The following is a 22907-nucleotide window of genomic DNA, read 5'->3' on the forward strand; positions in this document are numbered from 1 at the left end:
AACTCACAACTGATAGCAACTGATAAAGAAGGCAAACTCCCTCTCTCTTGGTCTGGGACTCAATAGCATTCTGACATACTGTAGTGACTCAATAGCATTCTGACATACTGTGTAGGGACTCAATAGCATTCTGACATACTGTAGGGACTCAATAGCATTCTGACATACTGTAGTGACTCAATAGCATTCTGACATACTGTAGTGACTCAATAGCATTCTGACATACTGTAGTGACTCAATAGCATTCTGACATACTGTAGTGACTCAATAGCATTCTGACATACTGTAGGGACTCAATAGCATTCTGACATACTGTAGGGACTCAATAGCATTCTGACATACTGTAGTGACTCAATAGCATTCTGACATACTGTAGTGACTCAATAGCATTCTGACATACTGTAGTGACTCAATAGCATTCTGACATACTGTAGTGACTCAATAGCATTCTGACATACTGTAGTGACTCAATAGCATTCTGACATACTGTAGTGACTCAATAGCATTCTGACATACTGTAGTGACTCAATAGCATTCTGACATACTGTAGTGACTCAATAGCATTCTGACATACTGTAGGGACTCAATAGCATTCTGACATACTGTAGGGACTCAATAGCATTCTGACATACTGTAGTGACTCAATAGCATTCTGACATACTGTAGGGACTCAATAGCATTCTGACATACTGTAGTGACTCAATAGCATTCTGACATACTGTAGTGACTCAATAGCATTCTGACATACTGTAGTGACTCAATAGCATTCTGACATACTGTAGTGACTCAATAGCATTCTGACATACTGTAGTGACTCAATAGCATTCTGACATACTGTAGTGACTCAATAGCATTCTGACATACTGTAGTGACTCAATAGCATTCTGACATACTGTAGTGACTCAATAGCATTCTGACATACTGTAGTGACTCAATAGCATTCTGACATACTGTAGTGACTCAGAGAGCTTAACAAATTAGTGGCCCTTATTGAGTTTGGCAGGAGGTGGGGAGGTGGATGGATGGATGGAAGAGAAGGCACTGTGTGCCTATTAATGATCAGCTCTCCCCTCATAGTTGGAATATCTTGGCTCTTGCCGTTTGGAACCATATCAGTTGAGTTGTTGTTGTGTTGTCAATTGACTGGTCAGCATTGCATGGATCAGGGGTGGGCAACTGGCGGCCCGTGGGCCACATGCGGCCCCTACCTTCACTTAATGCGGCCCGCAGGTTAATATCAGAATACTGATATAGTATTGATTTCAGCTGTTGCAATTCCAAACATGCAAACATGACCTGCTTTAAATATACTTAATGACTAGTATTAAAGGACTAGTACTTAACGACTAGTATTAGTAGTATTGTCTTTTTGTGTACAATTTGTATTTAGTTCATAAAGTTATCATAACTAAAATTAAATCCATTTGAAAATCAATAAAAAGGTTACTTTTCAGGTTTCTAATAAAAAAAAGCAAAAAATAAGTCGGTATTTCAATTCAAATATAGCAAAAATAGCAGCGCGACGCGTTTTGAGCTTGTAGATCGGCTATTTTTGCTACGACAGTAATATGCAATGCGGCCCTCTGGAGTGAGTGTGGACCCCTGGCATGGATGGAGATGGAGACTGAGAGGGTTTGACTCGGGGAGATGTGGTTTGTTGGTTGTGGATGCCCCCTATTGATGCTGCTTGGATTTTGCAGCTAAAGACGAGGTGACATTAACAATATTCTCTGGTGACTGACACGGGGGGTTGATAGTAGGCCTATGTTCGGGGCGACTGTGGCTCAAGAGGTAGAGCAGGTCGTCCAATGATCCATGGGTCGGCGGTTCGAATCCCGGCTCCTCCTGTCTATACATGTCGAAGTGTCCTTGGACCCAAATTGCTCCCGATGTGCTGGTTGGTACCTTGCAAGGCTTCCGCCGCAATCGGTGTATGAAATATGAATGTGTGTGTGAATGGGTGAATGTAATGCACAATCTATGTAAAGCGCCTTGGATAAAGGCGCAATATAAATGCACCATTTACCATTTACCATTTTGTTTCACAGCACGCTGCACCATGCATATAGCATATTCCGGAAGGAAATATTATGAAGAGCCGAAGCACTATAGGTTTTAGAAAAAGAACTTGTTTTGACATCCCACTATAGCCACAATCGATATGGTACACAGATCTTTACACACATATAACCTTTGTCATACAAGTGCTTGTCGGGGATTGAACTGTCGGGGAAAAAAAACCTATGCAGTTGCGTGGGCTCAAGACGTTTTCAATTTTCCACATCATGTAACACCACGGGCACAGAATCCATAATTCAACACCATGGGTTTCTTTTTAGACGAACACATGTATCTCACATTCATACCTACAGGCTTTTTGGCCGGCGACGTTCATTCCAAGCGCGCAATCCTCTCCGAGGTCGACCAATCGCATAACCCTGGACATGAGTTGAATAAGATTTGTTTTTCCATCTGCTGTAACAGCAGGGTTCTGGCAGCCATCACACCCACCCCCCCATCCCCCTTCTGCTTCCTCCCACTCCTTGTACCCCCTGGCACACACAGTAAAGATGGGTACAGAGACCACTGTCGGCCATACATCTGGTAATGGCTCGGGCGGGCGGGCGGGCTGGGCCTGGCACACACGCACATACACACATCTGGATGCAGCAGCCTTGGCACACACACCGAGGGAATGATTCCTTCAGCTTCAGTTTGGCAGGCTGGACAAAAAATCTGACTATAGTGCAAATAACAGTCGGAGCTGGACAGGCGTCTATTCTATATTCTATTTGAAACATCGTTTAAGGTGGTGTTGGTTATTCAGGTTTGTCGAGTGTGGACAATTCTTAACATTTTTAACATGTATTGGGATCTGCCCAGCAAACCAAACCACAGCATTTATACTATGCTGCCTCGAGCAACTCCACTGCAGCACTTGAGTGAGGTGAGAGATTTGGCCAGTAAATTTGGGCCACTTTGGGGATTTAAACCAGTTTCTCCTTGTCGCATAAAGCCCACTTCTCTATATGGCTTGAAATGAAGCGCAGATCAGGTGAAATGAAACACATCCACCTCCAAGCACAACCGAAGCATTGAGAAGTATCGACAAACACTACAGCACAGTAGAGGCAAGGAAGCAACCAGGTGCTCAGGAGGTGTGCAGGTATATAAAAATGTAAAAATAGTAAAAAGGTGCTCCTGGGATCAATCGGGATAACACATCGATATAGAACAAAGAGGAGATCCGGGCACACTTAATGTTAAAAGGAGGAAAACTTTATTGAACCGACATGTTTCGACCTATACGGTTTTCATCAGGGCTGCAGCACAGTACTGGTGGTTAAAAGTACAAGCTAGACCAAAAACACATAAGCCTGCAGGATTTATATACTGTAAATCTGGATGGGCCCAGATTCAATCTGGCAGGGCCCCAACATACTACTACATGTGTAGTGCATTCATACAGTCAGTGGTGGAAAAGGTACTCCATTGTTATACTTAAGTAAAAGTACCAATACTGCAATTTAGAACTACTTTGTTACAAGTAAAAGTACGGAATTGAAAATGTACTTGAGTAAAAGTACAAAAGTATCGGCATCAAAATGTACTTAAAGTACTAAAAGTAAAAGTACTCATTGTGCAGAATGTGCCATTTCACAAGTTCAAAATGTGTACAAAATCTATTGAAAATAGCTGATCTACAAGCTCACAATGCGTCGCGTTGCGACGCATTGTGAGCTTGTAGATCGGCTATTTTCAAATGGCCGAAATGTATATGGTTGAAGTGGTTAATGTATGTTTTCTAATCAAAATTAAAATCTCCAAAGTAACTAGTAACTTCAAATAATTGTAGTGAAGTAAAAGTACAAATTTTGGCTCTGAGATGTAGTGGAGTAGAAGTGAAAGTATTGGAAATTGGAAATACTCAAGTAAAGTACAAATACCTCAAAATTAAGTACAGTACTTAAGTAAAAGTACTTAGTTACTTTCCACCACTGCATACAGTACGTCCTGTCTATCTGTCTAGAGCAGTAGTGGTTCCCAAACGTATCAGGTCGAGGCCCAAAAGAGAGATTAGACGTTTGCGAGGGACCCAAGCTATAGTGAAAATAGCAGATCTACAAGCGCACAACGCGTCGCTTCGCGCTGCGTTGCGAACTTGTAGATTGGATATTTTCACTAATTCTTAAACATTTGTTTTCTAATTTATAGAATTTCTTAGATTTTTCTTTTATTTAATCATGACATTTGTTGTCTACTACTCAGGCAAAAAACGATTTTTGAGTGGTGCAACCACTCCAAGGAACAGCAATGTCCGTGTTAACCTATGTGTTAACCTATGTGACTATGTATGTGTATGTATGTGTGACTATGAGTACCAGTAGGGGCAAAAGTGGCGCTGTTGTGCCAGAAACAGAGAGAGAGAGATAGTGCTGCACTGCTAATGAGAGAGAGAGAGAGAGAGAGAGAGAGAGAGAGAGAGGGGTAGGGGGAGAGGGGAGTTGCACCACTCAGTTCACACGGGTGTGATTTTTTAATGTCATTCTGGGTTAGTGCACAGGCCGGCGATGATGCTTCCTCAGGCGAGTCGTTTGATACGTCGGCTGGCACATTAGTCCAATGGATCTCAGGCATTTATCATTACATTTGTTTTCAATTCGTGATTTATTTTTATTATTTTTTTTTTAAGCTTTTTTGGGAATGTTTATTTTTGTAATTTGTTTTTATAATAATAATTAAAAACAAAATGTAGGAAACAAAAAACAATAAAGTGACCCATAAAATTGTGTCTATATACGACCCACAAATGGGTCCCGAGCCAGTAATCACTGTCCAGTGAGTCTATCTTACGTTACACTGTCCTGTCTGTATACAGCTCCAGCTGCATGCGTGAGCCAGCAGACAGCACCAGATACTGTCATGAGGTAACTATGGTCCTCCTCATGGCACTGCCACTGTGGACTTTGATGTGCTGCCAGGAGGAAGGAATTGTTCACAATGATACTTGGAACAGGACGGAGAGAGAGAGAGGCCCAACACAGGGGGACTCAGACAGTTGCTCGGAAAGGCATAACAACAATGACGCTTTGCACACAAAAGCCAAACTCCACTTCATCATCACGATCTTCAATATCTTGCCGATTAGGTGCCCTATTGAATCTTCTGGGTGATAATTATCTTTAAGCGAGGACAATGTGCGATAGACACTGCAGTGACTAACCAGCGGCATCAGGGGGTGAGTCACAGAAGGCCCTTTTCACATCAAGTGAAACTGAGTCTGACTGAATGGCTTCTCTCTCTCTCTTTGGGCCCCCAGAGGTAATGAGTAGCTAGCTCCCGTGTCTGTCAACACAAAGACAGCGTCGCAGGTCATGCCGCTACTACTACAGTAGGCAGATTACAGGGATTTCAGATGCCTGTGTGTGTGTTTGGTCCATCGGTGTGCTTTATTGTCCGTAAATGCACTTGCGCATTAGCCTCGGCGACCTTACAGGCGTATGTAAAGGCTAAAACGAATTTGGATTTATAATTTAGCATTTTATGTAGACGTAGCACGTATAGCACTCTATAATGTATACTCATAGCCTCACTGTGCAGATGATCTATAGTAGACAGACATGACAGATAGACATAAAAAAGCAAATGAAAAAAACAAACAAAAAACACTATTCTACGTACAACGATATGGGGCTCAAGTGGTTGAAGTAGTGAAGTGGTTTTGAGTGTCATGTCTGGTACAGAAAAGAGGGAATGAGGGTCTGTCTCGGTGTAGTTCTACAAATGAAGTGGGCAGTGGATGAGTGCATGGGTACAGACTGAACCCTCTGCCCTCTGTAGTGTCCCAACAAGACACTAAACTCCTAATGGCTTCCCCTCACGAGGGCCATATCTGAGCAGCTTGGACTGGACTATTATTACAGATTGGCAGAGGGGGGTTGGGGTGTGCCTTCATTTGTACTTTATGTAGGATCCTGCACTTCTTTCACCATATACACCATTATATTCTGCAACAGTCCTGTTGGTTACTCAAGGGTTAAAGTGATTCCGCTTCTAACCAAACCACTACAAATATACAGAGAAAGCCTCTTCTGTGGTTGGACGAATCAAACTATAGTCGATACTTTGGTTCGAGAAGAAGAAAAAGGAAAACACATGCAGCGCGCGTTGAGTGACCAGACTAGACCCAGTAATGGATAACGATAGAGGTCGATAATAGCACCGTGTGAGTTTAGCGTTTCTCTTTGCCACTCTCTTGTCATGGTCACGTCCTGAGCCCCTCCGTTTGTCCATGATTTTCCTGTCTCTCCCAAGCCATGCTCCTCTAACTCTGATTGCCCTGAGTGCCATCACCTGTGGGGACCAGCTGAGCCAGGTTGGGTGATGAGCTCCAGTGACTATTTGAACTCTGCCTTGTGTTTGTTCAGTGCTGGATCTTAAGTTAGTGTCAGGTTTTATGTTCAGTGTATGTACTTACAGTTGGAGGCCATCGATATTGTCCTTTTCTTTTTGCTGAGGTTTGCGTGATCTGCGCAAAAGGACAGTTAACCCATTTTAAACATTATGTTATAATTTAGCTATTGAAAAATAGCAGATCTACAAGCTCATAGCGCGCCACCGAGTGGCGCGCTACGAGCTTGTAGGTCTGCTATTTTTGAAAAATCGTGAAAATATTTATTTCAGAAAACTGGAGGATTTAGAAGGATTTTTTTAAATTTTGAGGTCAGGCCTAAATGGGTCAAATGATAAGGGACAATATCGGTGGCACCCAACTGTATGTTTTCCTATGTCTTTTCCCAAGTAAAGTCAAGTTTATGTGATCTTCTTGTCCTGCCTTTGTTTGAGTTTCATGCAAACCGTGACAGTAACACACAGAAGGCAGATCCTGACATCTCTCTCTGACAGTGGGTGGAATAGATAGAACGGCGAGAGGCAGACAGAGTATACAGTCCTATCATGAGATGACGTGGGATTACTGTCATTGCATCTCCCCAGCGCTGCGGCCTTTTGTTGTAATAAGAGCATAATACAGTAGCAACATGAGCACTCAGGTGACCCCAATGAAGCAAATACACTAATACAGGGCCCCCTGACTGTTGACACGGCACTATGTGAGCCGCAGCTCAGAGCCTTTTCAAAGGAGGGATGAATTACAGTGTGAGAGGGATGGAAAGGTTAAGCCTACTGTATGGCGGCTTAGCACGGCTCCCCTGCAGCTCTCGCCAAAGCGCCGTTCATTCACATGGGCAATCGCAGACGTGGTGTTGAGGAGAATGTAACCTGTTGCTTAACCTGTCGTTGTGCCTATTTTTGGTCATTATAGGTGAACAATGTCCCAAATGTTTCAAAACATTTAAAAATGTTCGACTTGTGAGCTTGTATATCTGTTTTTGCTATTTGACTAAATAGATCTTCCGATAGACGACATTTTATTACTCTCTCGCTCTTGCATCGTATTTGAAAGTATGCACACGCGCATTTCTCTCTCTCTCTCTCTCTCTCTGTGCGTGCGTGCGTGCGTGCGTGCGTGCGTGCGTGCGTGCGTGCGTGTTTTACAGGTATACAGGCATCCTGCACAGGTGCACATGGTGTCAAGATGACACTGTAATCAGTTAATAGAGCTGATGTCTGTGTGGTGACCATGGAAAACTACGACATGACGTCACGTCTTGGAGGTAAGCGACTCACCACTCACCCAAACACATCTCTCTGTTTTTACTAACCACTGTTTCGGTGGTCACCTTATCACCTAAAAGTGGAGTGTGAATAGGCCTTAAAGGAAGCGTGTGACTCTTCATTATGTGCTCGGTGTGTTCCTGAATACAGTAATGCACGGGACAGTTAAAGCTTGCGGTGTTAGTTTACAGTAACTCTGAGGGTGTATACAGGCCCATTTTGTACCATTGGTACACTTCACCAGATTAGATTTACAATAACGTCTTAAGGTGCACCACCACCACCTGTGCTAATGTTTTGTCAAACTCTTTCCCCCCGGCCTCCCTTTCTCTCCCTCCCTGTCTTCTTCTTTGTCTCTGCCCCCCTTTCCTTTGTCCGCCTACTTTAAGAATGAAGAATAATTCACATTACATGAGGTTTATGTCAGTGTGTTATACTTAGGTTACATGATATCTGTTTTGCTAGCAGCATGAAAGAGAATGACTCATGCCTTGCATATTGTGTGAAGCTTATCTCCGTCCGTGCTTTGACGAAGCTGAACTCTGCAATACAGTACTAGAACACCATCTAGTGGGGCGAGCACACACACACTTAGGACATGCTGTAGTAGTTATGACTGCCCTATTGTACACCTTCACATGTATTACACATTTATAACAAACAGTCAAGTGTAACAAAAAATTTAAATGGCGCCAAACGAAAACAGGTGCAGTTTTTCGACTTTGTTCCACTTTGATTTCCATTGTTTACAGACATTTAAAAAAAGAAAAAAAGTAAAACATGACATTTTCTCATTTTCCCACTTTTAATTTGAAGAGAAAACACGAATTATATGTTAGTGCGCCCTCACTGCCCTGACCTGCCCTGGCAGAAACCTGTGTTCTGAATTACCACATTTTCTAGTTATGAAATCAAATCGAACCTTATTTGATGATGATGAATGTATTTGTATGGTGCTTTTCCAAACAGAGTAACAAAGTGCTTTAGTATTTTTATTCAGTAACAGTAACAAGTGCAATTCAATGCGCTGTTGGAAAAGAATATAAAAAGTAAAAAGAAAGGAAAGAAACAAACAATAATAGCAGTAATGATAATAATTGTGGTCAAGAAATTAACTGATGATTATGAATTAATTAAAATCCAAAGACAGAACTGACAGAACAATACAAGAACACAAAAACAGCTTCAGTTAGTTTCCCATGTATCTTTCCTGCTCAATGACAACACACTGGCTCGCAGGAATCTTCATGGCACCTAAATACATAGTTTTGAAACTCATTGGTTGGTGAACATTATACTTCTGTTATGTGTATGTGCATGCCGGTGTTGATTCTTGTCTCCATGTGAGATCTTTTCCAGTTCTGTCATCATTTGCCAGGCCCGTCAGGACTGCTAGTTTTCTTTCCTGCTATCTCATCACCTCCTGACTGTAACATATGGCCCAAATGTGCAGTCATGCAGGTAGCAAGAACGCATCGAGGACGTTCACCCAGCATGGGCATTCTAAGAGAGGGAATCAATGGATTCATTTGAGAACCTGGACACATTACCATTAAACTGTATACACAATGGTTCATAATTAATGGTTCATAATTACACAAGTGACACTTACTTTGGATCATACTTTGGATCGTCCTCCCTATAAAAAATAGAAAGAGATCTACATTTACTCATAATGCATCTTTCAATTGAACAAAATGTGTGCTTATCTTAATTATATTACGCTATTAACCCATTTTGGGCAGGAACCCCTTTTGGTGTTAGCATTATGTCTGCTATTTTTGAAAAATCGAAGAACGACTGACATAGAAACATAGCCTTTTCAGAAAACTGTCAGGATGTAAGACATTTTTATATTATATAATCTGATATCAGGTCAAAATGGGTTAAGGTAGTCTTAATGTAGTATAGGCATGCATTTGAACACTGTCAATGATACAGTAGATGAAAAATCGGCTTACGTCGGAAGAGAGAAAGTCCTGTTTGTATTGACATGGGGCCTGCAACAGTAAGCAGATATTAGATTTGCTGTAATTTTGCATGACAACACCGGCGATGCGCAACACCGAATTTGAGCTCTTTTGTGAGCTTACCGCTACGAAATCTACTTACACAGTATCATCAGTATCATTTGATCGGACGTTCCTATAGAAAGAAAGCTCAATAAGTTATACTTGAATATCCATATACAGTACAACATTCTTTTTGAGGGGCGCTAGCTCCTCCTATATGCACAGCTTTGTGTGTAGGTCTGTTTGAGCATGGAATGTGTTTGTATAGCAAGGAATGTGATGATTTGATTGGCTAATTGTTGTTGTTTTTTTTAGCACATTTCAGCTTAGTATAGTAACTACTGTATAGGCATGCTAGTCTAGACATTATTTTTCCCTTCATTGTAAATACGCCGGTATTCCTTTCCAAGCATTCCATTCACCCAAGAGGATTTGCATTAATATTTGCAAGCCTTGAGGATCAAGTTATACAATGTCACTTTGGACTTGAAGAATCAGCTTGAGGTCTCTATTTTCTTTTCTCATGCAGCAATTAGCCCTTCACTAAGTCCCTCCTCCCCAACCCATCCTTGTCCAATAGGCACGTTAGCAGCGAAGAAAGCTTGACCTGCATAGCAACCGTTGCTAAACTATTTGGATTGGCATTGGACAATCGCTTTTTGGGGTGGGATTTAGTGAAGGGCTAATTGCTGCGACAGTGTTTTATTGTAGTCAGCAGCGGTGGAAAAAGTACTCAATTGTTTTACTTAAGTAAAAGTACCAATACTGCAATTTAGAACTACTTCGTTACAAGTAAAAGTACGGAATTGAAAATGTACTTGAGTAAAAGTACAAAAGTATCGGCATCAAAATGTACTTAAAGTACTAAAAGTAAAAGTATTCATATTGCAGAATGTCCCATTTCACAAGTTCAAAATGTGTAGAAAATCTATTGAAAATAGATTTTCAATAGATTTCAATAGATCTCAATGCGTCGCGTTGCGACGCATTGAGCTTGTAGATCGGCTATTTTCCAATGGCCGAAATATAAGGGTTGAAGTGGTTAGTGTATGTTTTCTAATCAAAATCGCCAAAGTAACTAGTAACTAAAGTTTTCAAATAATTGTAGTGAAGTAAAAGTACAAATTTTGGCTCCCAGGTGTAGTGGAGTAGAAGTAAAAGTACTGGAAATTGGAAATACTCAAGTAAAGTACAAATACCTCAAAATTGTACTTAAGTACAGTACTTAAGTAAAAGTACTTAGTTACTTTCCACCACTGGTAGTCAGCAGCACATACCTTGTGATATTGTACCGTGAAATGTGAAGGATTTGTCAAGACTCACCCTGTAGAGTTACCCAGGGTGTTGTTGTTACCCAGGGTGTTGTTCACTGAAGGAACACTGAGTTCACCAGAGTTTCTAAAGGCAAAAGAAAGAATAGACAGCATTACTCTCATTTGTATCACTATCAAATGGTCATTCCTGAAATCACAATATAACACTGAATTTATTGTTACGTCCCATTTTAGACTTAAGCCTATACGAGATTATATATTCTTGCTCTTCAACATTGCGGCAACAAGAAAAACAGCACAAATATCAATAAAATAACAACAGAAACAGTAATAAAATAAAATACAGAACAACATTGTATAGTAGTAGTAGTAGTAGTACATTTGTTGTTTTCTCATTTCGTTTAAGCATTGTGTATTTTTTTTATGGAAATACTTACATGAAAGCAGAGCCACTAGTATCATTAGTCATCGATTGTGAGTTACTGTAGAAATAAATCTTTTTATAAGGTGTGAGATATACGTATAAATAATAATATATAGTCTACATACACTATATATTTTTTTGTATTAGTTTTTAGTGTTTGACAAATTAATATTTCTGATTGAATTATTGTTCTCTCTTTTTTAGGCTCTGTATTTAAAACCATAAACCAAACAATATCTTACCTGACATCATGTTCTGGAGGAGGAACTGGAAGTCCAATGGTGCAGCCCAGTAGGACGCTGAAGAACAACCACACAGGAGGACACATAATCTACTGCTGTTTGGACCCAGAAGAACCGGTGCTGAGCGAGTTCTGCCTATAACCTTTATGCCCACAAAAACACTGACTTTGTTATAGGGGCTCCTTTTATATAATCTAGTCTGTCCTCTCCGACGACCTTGTCAAATTAACCTGCGTGAATGAATCAAATGTGTGGGAAACGTAATCAACAGTCCCCAGATCAGGACAGATCACTGTAGGATGGGCCCGCCCAGCTGCCAGATCAATGTTTGTCCTCAGCTGACTGAAGGACATGGGAAACGAACATTCCTGACCAACACAATCAATTAGTCCTTCACAGAGTTCTTCAAATATTTACCAGTTGACATCATCAAGAGCTTTTTATTTTATTTTTTAAGGGTATTATTCACATGAAAGAAGTGTGTAAAGACCTTTTTGCACCTTCGGGGGGTGCTAAAACTATATAATTGACCATCTCAAAAGACAAACGATAAAAATGTGCCATCTCTTTTGCAGCATGAGAGCGACGTGAAACGAAACCTGGTTTCATTTTACACTCTCAAGAGTTAAAGATCTGTAAGGGTCCATTTAGATCTCGAAGAAGAAAGCAAAAGCAAGTTGAGTATTTCCACGTCATAATGTCACGGGTGCATCTGGAAGATACAGGCTATAGAAAAGAATACCAGCACTCATGTATAGTATCCTGGAAGGATTAAAGCTTTATTTTGTTCCCCCCCAACAGTAAGGACGTTTTCGGCCCGAGAGCCTTCTTCAGCGTAAATCTGGTTACACTGAAGAAGGCTCTGAAGAAGGCTCTGAAGAAGGCTCTGAAGAAGGCACTGAAGAAGGCTCTTGGGCCGAAAACAAAGTCAAAGTCAAAGTCATACGATTTGTCACACACGTTACCGCAGTGAAATTTGTTCTCCGCATTTGACCCATCTCTTGGAGCGGTGAGCCGCAGCCAAGGAGCGGTGAGCTGCAGCGTGCGCCGCGCTCGGGAATCATTTGATTAGTAGATTTTTTACCCCCAATCCAACCCTTGATGCTGAGTGCCAAGCAGGGAGGCATTGGGTCCCATTTTATACAGTCTTTGGTATGACCCGGCCGGAGATCGAACCCCGACCTCCCAGTTTCAGGGCGGACACTCTAACCACAAGGCCACTGTGGTTAGAGTATCCGCCCTGAAACGTCCTTACTGTTGTTTGCTGCTGGGGGGAAACAAAATAAAGATTTAATCCTTCCAGGATACAACGTGAGTGCTGGTATTCTTTTCTATAGTCCATTTAGATCTCTCCATCATTTAGCTGGGGGACCACCTGGAACCCCTCAAGGACAACTGGGGGCCAAACGGTGGTTCTGGGGGGGCTTGGTCTGTGCCCAAATATGGAGTCCAGTCTATGATGGCAGTACTATGATGGCATATTGATGACAATGACATAAGGGGCGGCCGTGGCTCAGGGGTAGAGTGGACCCGGGCTCCCCCAGAGTTCGTGTCGACGTGTCCTTGAGCAAGACGCTGAACCCCTAATTGCTCCAGATATGCAGGTTTGCCTTGCATGGTTTCCTGTCATCGGTGTGTGTGTGTGTGTGTGTGTGTGTGTGTGTGTGTGTGTGTGTGTGTGTGTGTGTGTGTGTGTGTGTGAATGGGTTAATGTAATGCACACTATATACAGTATATGTAAAGCGCCTTGGATAAAGGCGCTATATAAATGCACCATGTATATAAATGCAGGGGACAGACAGATACAGAGATCTCCATATATGGGCATAAGAGACTGACAGACACAAAGATCCTCAGCTCAATTCTACCTACCGGTATTTAAAAAAATCACACCCGTGTGAACTGAGTGGTGTAAGGTCTTATATAGACTGATCAGCTGTGGTCTGACGTAATGTCTGACGTAATGAAATCACACCCGGGTGAACTGGGTGACCGTAGCAACCATGCTCATTTTTTGAGCACAGACAGACAGACTAACAAAGCCAGTCGTAGGAGTGGTTTACACCACTCAAAAAAGTGTGTGGGCTATTCTTGGTGAATGTTCCCCCCAGAATATGGATGATAAATGGCAAATGATAATGGCTTTATCCAAGGCGCTTTACATAGATTGTGCATTACATTCACCCATTCACACACTGATGGCTGCGGAAACCATGCAAGGTACCAACCAGCACATCAGGAGCAATTAGGGGTTCAGTGTCTTGCTCAAGGACACTTCGACACTAACTCTGGGGGAGCCCGGGTTCGAACTGGTGACCTTGTGGTTACCATCTGGAAACTCTACCCCTGAGCCACCGCCGCCCTGCACATGATGGGGTTCATGTGGTTAAACGCAGTATAAAAGAGATTCTCAGTCGGGATTAATGGAAACAAATGTTCTCCCCATAGTGTTCCTCGTGATATACTGTATATCTTTTAAAGATGTACATATTTACGTACTGTTAATATGACAAAGGTGCTGAAATGTAACAATGTACTCTGGGGGTGCCGTAGATGAAAAAGCGGTTTACAGGGTTGACCTGTGCCAAAAAATGTTTGAGAACCACTGCTTTAGAAGGAGCTGCTCCAGAGGTACACTATTATTCAGTGCTGCAGGTAGAGACGTACGCGCTGGGCGATGTTGTTGCGACACAGAGGACAGTCGCGCAGAGCGCCGCCGCACGCCCGACAGCAGCAGACGTGACCGCACGGCAGGAAGACGACCTGAGGCGCCGCGTCCATGCACACCACGCACTCACCAGACCCACTTGGGCCTTCCGTAGAACCACCCGGTCCCTCCACAGCGTTGGAGGCTGACGGGAGTGACCCGTGTTCCGGGAGTACGGGGTATGGCGCCGGTGACGCAGAAGGATATGTAGCCCAGGAAGAGGAAGCCTCTTCTTCCCCTGTCCGCTGCTGCTGGGTTTCCTTAACGTCGTCGTCGTCATCATCATGCACTGTAGGAAGAAACTTCTGCTCGGCCCAGTTCAGCAGCGCCTGCTGGACACCCGTCTCGCCGATGCCCAGCTCGCCGAGGTCGGAGGCGGTCATGCGACGCAGGGCTTCGCCGCCGGTCACGCCACGATGAGCCAGGACGGGCAGGTAGCGCTGAGCCGACAGCGTGGACAACAGGGAGACCAACGCGGGGTCCACCACGGCCTCCAGCGCGCGCAGCTCCGACGGCTTGGACTCGAGCAGCCTCTGGTACTGGAGCATCCAGTAGTTCTGCCGGCCGGCGGCCGACGCTCGCTCCATCTGGACCAGATGCTGCTTCAGCTCCGTCTCCCTCTGGTCCTTCTGCTTCAGCAGCTGCTGCAAGGAGCGGCTGAGAGCCGGTCGCTGCTTCTCCAGCTCCTCCCGCATGTCCTCTGTGTCCATGTCGCGTCTCTTGAGCTCCAGCTTACTCAGCTGCATCAAGCGGGCCTCTACAAGCCCGATCTGCAGGCGGATGTAACTGTGCACGCCGTCCTTCTTTAGCTGCAGGGCCTCGAAGGCGGCCTTCTGCAGCTCCTCCTCTTCCAAGATACGCCCGACGGCCTTGGACTTGTCCAGTTGCCGCAGAGAGAGCGCCAAATCAAGCGTCCGGTCCAAACTCTGAGCGCTCTTGCAAGCCTCGGAGATGGCGCCGCGTCTGCGCCGGTCGTTGGCCTCCTGGAGGAGGTCCGTGGCGCGTCCGTCCGACAGCATCCGCTGCATGGCCGCCGCGACCTCCCTCTTCCTCAGGGAAGCGGCCTCCTCCTGCGTGACGGCGGTCAGCCGCTCGACGCGCATCCGATCTTCTTCCAGCGCCCGAAGGGCCTCGGCGTTCCTCTTCTGTTGGTCGACGTCCGTCAGCCGGTCGTCGACGCGACCGCCGAGGCCGTCCTCGGCCCGACGGACCTCCTCCAGCAGAGACAGTCTGTCGGCCTCCTGGACCTTCTGCTGCCGCGAGACGCCCTGCTCCGCACGCTGCTGCTCCCGCCGCACCGCTTGGAGGAGGTTCTCCTTGTGGGAGCTGCTTGCGAGGAGGAGCTGAGCGTGCTCCCTGCACATCTCCTCCGCCAGGCGGCACTCTGCGGCCAGCGTCTCCTTCTGCTTGCGCTCCTTCCTCTTCTCGTACTCGTCGAAGTTGCTCCTACACGCCTGCTGCGGGCCGTCGGCGTCGTTGCATTTGCTGCGGTCGCTGCTGCTGCTGCTGCTGCTGCTGCTGCTGCTGCTGCTCTCCAGCGCCGACAGGAGGTACAGAGACGGAGGACGGTACTCCTCTCCCAGCTCGGCGCACAGGAACCTCTGGATGTCCTCGGTGCCGCCGGCACACACGCTGGCCGGCGGATACGACATGGCCCCGGCGTCGAGCGCCAGGCTCTCCAGCGTGCGCACGCGGCCGAGGGATTTGGGAAGGCGGCGGACGGCGTTGCCGCTCACGTCCAGGATGCGCAGGTTGCTCAGGCGGCCGACCGAAGAGGGCAGTTCGGCGAGGAGGTTCGCCCTGACGTCGAGCGTCTGCAGGAGCCGGAGGTCACCGATGGAGTCCGGCAGGGACTCCAGCTGGTTCTTGGCCACGTTCAGAACCTGCAGCGACGACAGTGTCCCGATGTCGTCGGGGAGGGACGTCAGCCTGTTGTTGTGCAGATCCAGTACCTTGATGGTGGACAGAGCGCCGATGTCGCATCCTCTGGGCAACAGGGACTTCAGTTTATTCCCGTGGAGGATGAGAGCCTTCTTCCGAACGACGCGGCACGTGGAGAGGGCGCTGGACGGCACCTCTGACAGCTCACAGGCCGAGATGTCCAGGACGTCGTCGGCTCCCACCTCTTTGGACGCACACAGCTGATGCTCCAGTCGTTTTCTGGAGTCCTTCTTGCTGGTGAAGGACAGAGGCATCGTCAATAACGTCCAAGTATAGTGATGACGCCCGTGGCGGTCACCTCGTCAAGTGACGCTAAGACTGCATGTGTTATACAGTCTGTGATGTCACGGACAAATCTTTTATATTTGGTGACATCATAGATGACGTCATACATATCCATATTTGGGCACGGCAGTGGAGGATGTCCATGTTTGTAATGACATCATGTATATGAGCTTGTAGATCTGCTATTTTTCAATAGCTAAATTATAACATAATGTTTAAAACACCAAAAGGGGTTCCCGGCCCAAAATGGGTTAAACTGCTTTTTTAGCAGCTCGCTCAGGGGTCGACGGGGTCATGACGTCTGACGTCTCTCACTCTCTCTCTGATCAGGCTCTGATCTGTACAGTATGTCATTAAACAACAGACTATGACGTTAGTACTGTGCAATGTTACAATTGTTTTGGATCTTTCAGGAACGCCTGGCTGTGTGCATGCGCCCCGTGACATCGTATGGCAGCCCAGTTCTATATGGACTTTTAATGTTTGTTTTTAGAGTACAATGTTTTGTGTGTGCTTTTTACTACTACTAGGTCTATACTTAGTGGCGAGAAACCAAGCCACTAATCCAGGGGTACCGTTCCCAATTGCTGGCCTGGAAATGTCGCTCGTCGTAACAGGCCTTTGATGCTTGGCTGATTTCCAGTCTTCCCTTTTATTTCTGGTGTCGGGCGGCCTATTTTGACAATGTCCATCTTTTCATTAAATGTCAAAGTCGTACGATTAGTCACAGACGTTACCGCAGTGAAATTTGTTCTCCGCATTTGACCCATCTCTTGGAGCGGTGAGCTGCAGCGTGCGCCGCGCTCGGGAATCATTAGTTGATTTGACCCCCAATCCAACCCATTGATGCTGAGTGCCAAGCAGGGAGGCACTGGGTCCCATTTTTAGAGTCTTTGGTAGGACCCGGCCGGGGATTGAACCCCGACCTCCCAGTTTCAGGGCGGACACTGTAACCACAAGGCCACTGTCTGGTTGAGAAGGGAAGTGTTAATTAATCATTTGCTTCTGCCATGTTTCTTTTGTTTGTTTGATATGCTTGATAGTTGGCGATGTATCGCTGTACGGTATCCGAGGGGCAAGGCACGTACCTCTAGAATACCTTGACATCTAAAAGACTACGCCCATTGACTACAGCTCCAAATGTGATTGGCTGATCAAACTGTCACTCGACACCTGGGCTCCCGTTAAAGTGTATTTGGCCGGGGCATGCTATAGAATAATAGAATTAAGCCTATCTCACAGAATGTCCCCGCCCCCCTTAATACGCCCCCTTTTGGGGTTAGTGGTGATAGCGTGACGTCACTCCATAGACGCTACATGTTAACAGAGGTAATTTAAGAAGTCTACAACTTTTGTTTTCTCAAGGTAAGGTTTGTTCTATCTGTTCGAGCTGATTTACCATCGTGTTTGCTTCATAATAATATTAGAAAATATTAGAAAATGTACATTAGAAAATGTACTTAGATTCTCCAGAGAAAAAAACGTGTAAATGCTAATGTTAAAGACACCACTATTTACCGGAAGTGGGCGTGAAAAGCGGGCTGTGAGATAGGCCTATACCCTCGATGGAGGAAAGTCTGCCCAGAGACTTTGTTAAAATAAATCTCTGATTGGCTCTCCTGTACAAAAACGCTCCAATGCGCAGTGCTGCATGGGGCGAAAACAACTATGGCGAGCGAAACAGTGCGTTTTTGACAGATTAGCGACACAAACTATTTTAATAAATTTGGATAAAAAATATATATATTCAAAAAAATATTATTTTCTTTCTTCTGAGGATCTTGAAGGCCCTGAAAATTCGCCATTGAAATCACACTCGTGTGAAGTGAGGGGAGCTCTTATCATACATCATACATCCGCCAATCAAATCATCACATTCCGTGCTACAAACACAAAGCTGTGCATAGGATGGGCTAGCGCCCCTCAAAAAAAATAAAAGAGAAAATAAAAACAACTTATTTTGTCATGGCCACCAATGACAGGGCCACCATTCCCGGCTAAAAAACAAAAACAAACAAACAACAAAAGACAACCAAGAAGCCCTGAGAAACAGCCTGCAAATTGTGGACCAGAATCCAACAGATTGTGGACCATGCAGCATGTAGTTTCTGGACCTGTTCACCTCTCTAGTGGTCATACTCGTACCCTATGGTTCTTGTGCCGCATCCTGTTCGGCTCCGTTCTCCCCGTTGCTGCAGCACAGGCTGGGAGCACACTGAGTCTGACAGGGGAGCTCACAGTCCCGCGACTCCGAGTTGAACGTGACAAACTCCGGCTGGATGGTCGTGGCGTGGATGCCCTCGTGGTGGAAGAAGTCCTTGATGCGCTTCGCCACGTCCATGTAGGAGCTGGGGTCGTGGCACTTGACGTGCGCCGTGGCGATGACGCGGCTGCCCGCCAGCTGCCAGATGTGCAGCTCGTGGATGGCCAGCACGCCGTCCAGGCCGAGCAGGCGCTCGTTGAGTCCGTTCACGTCGATCTGCTTGGGCACCGTCTGCAGGAGGATGAGCATGGCCTCCTTCAGCAGGGGGTAGGTGAAGTACAGCATGAGGCCGACGGTGATGAAGACGAGGCAGGGCTCCATGTAGAGCACCCAGCAGGGGCCGGCCATCTTGGTGAACGGACCAAGATGCAGGGTGCCGTTGTGGCCCGTGGTGCTGTGGCCGTCGTGGCCGCTGTAGCACGGGTTGATGCAGTCCTCGCCCTCGACGCAGGGCTGCCACACGTAGGTGAAGATCAGGGCGTTGAACACCACCACCACGGAGACCATGAAGTCGCCCAGCACGTGCAGGAAGACCCCGCGGATGTTGAGCTGGGCGGTGCCGGAGCCCTGGCTGACGTTGTCCTTGTCCGCGTACGGCGAGAGGGCCTTCGTCTCTTTCCCCGTCAGGCGGTTGTCCTTTTTACTCTTGTTCTTGTTTCCGTGCGAATGACCGCCGTGGGAGTGGCTGTGCCCACCGTGCCGGAATAGGAAGATCCCTATGAGGTTGACGAGAAGCCCTAGGATACCCACCGCGAGCAGCAACGGAGGATTGTCTATTTCGTGGGGTTCGAAGATGCGCTCGGTGGCTTCCATGACGATGGTGGCGCACAGTGCATAAAGGAACACGGCGTTGACCAGCGCTCCCATCACCTCCGCCCGGACCCATCCGTACGTGTTTCTGTCCGTGGATTGCGTCCTCCCGGCGAGCCGCATGGCAAACAGAGCCACGATCTGCGCGATGACATCGGATAGCATGTGGAAGGAATCCGCCAGCAGCGTTAGAGACCCGGTGATCTGACTGACCACCAATTCCACGACGAAGAACCCAAAAGTAAATGTGAGCATGCATATCAGCCGTAGACTATTCGACCAAGCCATTTTTCCGTTCCGAAACGACCCTTGGGGGTCAATTCAAGTTCTGTGGAAGGTAATTAGTTATCTACAATCAGGGTTTATCGAAGTGGACCTTCCAGAGCTTGCTAGGAAAGATAGCTGGCTTCCGTAGTTTAGCATAAACCAGCAAGGTGCAGCAGTCTGTCCTCGTTACACAAACAATAATGTAACGTATACCTCTGTCTTTTATATGGTCAATTTCTATGTTATGATAACGTCATTTGATGTCACAATGTGATTATTAGTGTAACGAACGAAAGAAAGTCCAACACATTCAAAATCCCTCAGCTCCTTATATGGTCATAAAGGGGGGCGTGACCATATACTAATCATCTTCTCAGTAGCATACAGCCACACCTTCGTCTCAGGTTCCAAGAACTTGTTAAAAACGTGTTTATTTCGTAAGCATTTTGTCTTGAGAAATTCTTTACCTATTTGTGCACGTAAATTTATTTAGTTTTTCTTCTTGTTGTGTTATTAAACGGTAAATGGTAAATGGTGCATTTATATAGCGCCTTTATCCAAGGCGCTTTACATATAGATTGTGCATCAATTCACCCATTCACACTGATGCATAAATTTAGGATAAGGGAAGGTTCGAAGACCAATCAATCATCTGGACTCTGGAGGAGTCCCGTTGAGGAGAATTTGTAAGAATGTAATAGAGTACAAATACTCAATAAGTCAGAATTAAGGACTGTAAACCTTTTAAACCAGTGAATATTAACTTTATCTTTACTGTTATAATGTTAAACTGTAATTCTATATTAATACCTTTTAAGGATAAATACTTTAGAGGAAAACTATAATACTAAAAGGAGAGGCAGAGTAGAAGTATCAGAGTATACCAGAATACCTTAGAATGAGTTTGACACCAGACACGGAAGAAGAGAAGTCACACCAGAGCTAATGATTTTCCATTTGATATATATTACAAATCACATCGGGAGAGAAATGGCAGGTCCGTACAGCGTTAAAAAGATCTCTCACTGACACATCATCAGTGACCATATTTTATACTACATAAGTCATAACATCCTTTTCACATGGGGAAGTAATGCATTTGGAGTTCAGAGGGTAATCAAAAGTGAATAATAGCGGCACCTATAGCTGGGAGGTGTATTTGGCACCCTACAAATGACGGCCGTGCCGACTAATATAATGTCTTTAAGACGCAAATAGGAGAGCGAGGGAGACATGAAGTCTACCTAGCTACAAGGTCAAATAACATGTTTTCCAACAGATACGCTGGGTGTTTTGGCAAACAGGAGAAAACAATACTTTATCTTCCCTCCAGCTGGGGGGAAGAATTAATACTTATCTAAACGTTGGGCAGAAATGAGATGTAACTCAGTGGCACACAGGGCATGAAGATTATTGGGAACATATAACCAAATCCCACAAAATAACAGATCTACAGATCTAATAACTCAAAATTATCCATCACACACACACATTCATACACTGATGGCGGAGGAAACCATGTATGCAAGTCGCAATTAGGGGTTCAGAGTCTTGCTCAAGGACACTTCGACACTAACTCTGAGGGGCCCCTCCTATATACAGGTTTAATGTTTTTAGTTCAATGTTTGTTTTAAAAACGCCATTGACAATGACGAGAAATTAATTTGTTTGTTTTGTCCCTAACACAAACATTAAATCCCATTAACAATAAAGAGAAGTTAATGTTTGTTTTGACACTGTTTGTTTTACATCATCATTACATCCCCTAATCCTAATGTTGTAAGATGATGAGAGTGCACCTCACTTCACACGGGTGTGGTTTTTATCACACTATTTAATTTCATTGTTTTACCACTGTACAGTACTTTGTAACATTGTTTTGAAAGGTACTAAAAGGTAATAAAATGTACTTACTTACATCGTAGAGGCCGGCCTCCGAGGGTGGTTTATATACAGGGGACAGGCGGTGATTGTGGTCGGCGGTTTGCTCCGGGCTCCCCACACTCACATTGTTTGATTGATTGAATAGTTTATTGACAGGTTAAACTTATTTAATTTATTTTCTCAAGACCAATATGGTTTCAGGTTAGGGTTATCCATTTAATTGTGTAATTGTTAGCTATAACTTAGCTATTACTTTTACATTTCATGAGGTGGCGCTCAAGTCAAAGTAATGATAATCCCAAATGATTAGTCTATGCATGTCAGACCCATCACCATGTAATGAAATTAATTACATGACATGACCCATCATGTCATGTAATTAATTTCATGTGGTAATGCAAATTAGACTATAGGCCTACACAATAACATAATATTACACATCACAGTTTTGCAAGATACTTGGTGTTAAAGGACAACTTTAGTTTTTTTCAAACAAGGTTCATGTTTTAGGTTGTTAATAGAGAAAGTGAAAGATGAGTGTTGTTGTTTTTTTCCATTTGCTGCTTTCTTTCGTTTTAGCGATTTTAGCTATTTTTGACAGGGGGCAGGGTATTCGAGCATGGGGCTAAATATGTATATAGTAAATAATAAAATAATACATCGTAAAAAAATACATATTTAGCCCCATGTTCGAATGCCCCCGCCCCCCTGTAAAAAATAGCTAAAATCCCTAAAACGAAAGAAAGCAGCAAATGAAAAAAAATGAACACTCATCTTTTACTTTCTCTAATAACAACCTAAAACATGAACCTTGGTTGAAAAAAACTAAAGTTGTCCTTTAAGAGTAAAACTCAGTGTGTCCTTCCCTCCCTCTACTGTCTAGTGACCCTGACCACTGGATCTACTATATGAATCAGAATCACCCCATTCAATGGAAAGGAATTGCACAAAAGTCCCTCCATTTGATGGGGTGGAATTGTATAACCCCTGCAACCCTGATTGTCCAGACCCTTGATAGTGTCTACCAGAGCAAGGTGGTTGAAAAGCAAGCTCATGTGTTGAGTTGACAGTCTCTCACGCTGAAAGCCACTGGCCAGTGACCAGAGACGTATAGGCTACTT

At 44.8% G+C, this 22907-nt stretch overlaps 3 protein-coding genes across 3 annotated transcripts in view; 1 reads left to right on the plus strand and 2 right to left on the minus strand.

Moving 5' to 3' along the window:
- Positions 1-11770, plus strand: part of met (MET proto-oncogene, receptor tyrosine kinase) — a gene marked incomplete at both ends in the record, with an annotated part of 119052 nt that extends 107282 nt beyond the window's left edge. Inside the window, 1 exon segment of the mRNA XM_079502385.1 lies at positions 11592-11770. Coding sequence (XP_079358511.1) covers positions 11592-11770 — 179 coding nt within the window.
- Positions 11771-14272: 2502 nt separating this feature from the next.
- Positions 14273-16531, minus strand: LOC306924044 (E3 ubiquitin-protein ligase LRSAM1-like; the record flags this gene model as incomplete). Its single annotated transcript, XM_079502386.1, has 1 exon — positions 14273-16531. One exon carries the CDS (start codon positions 16529-16531, stop codon positions 14273-14275), a length of 2259 nt encoding a protein of 752 aa, XP_079358512.1.
- A 2177-nt stretch (positions 16532-18708) lies between these two features.
- Positions 18709-19923, minus strand: LOC306924045 (proton-coupled zinc antiporter SLC30A1-like; the record flags this gene model as incomplete). The annotated part of the gene is made up of 1 exon (XM_079502387.1): positions 18709-19923. One exon carries the CDS (start codon positions 19921-19923, stop codon positions 18709-18711), a length of 1215 nt encoding a protein of 404 aa, XP_079358513.1.
- Positions 19924-22907: the final 2984 nt, after the last annotated feature.

Source organism: Electrona antarctica, assembly GCF_951216825.1.
Source record: "Electrona antarctica genome assembly, chromosome: 5".
In the NCBI taxonomy this organism is placed as follows: Eukaryota; Metazoa; Chordata; class Actinopteri; order Myctophiformes; family Myctophidae; genus Electrona; species Electrona antarctica.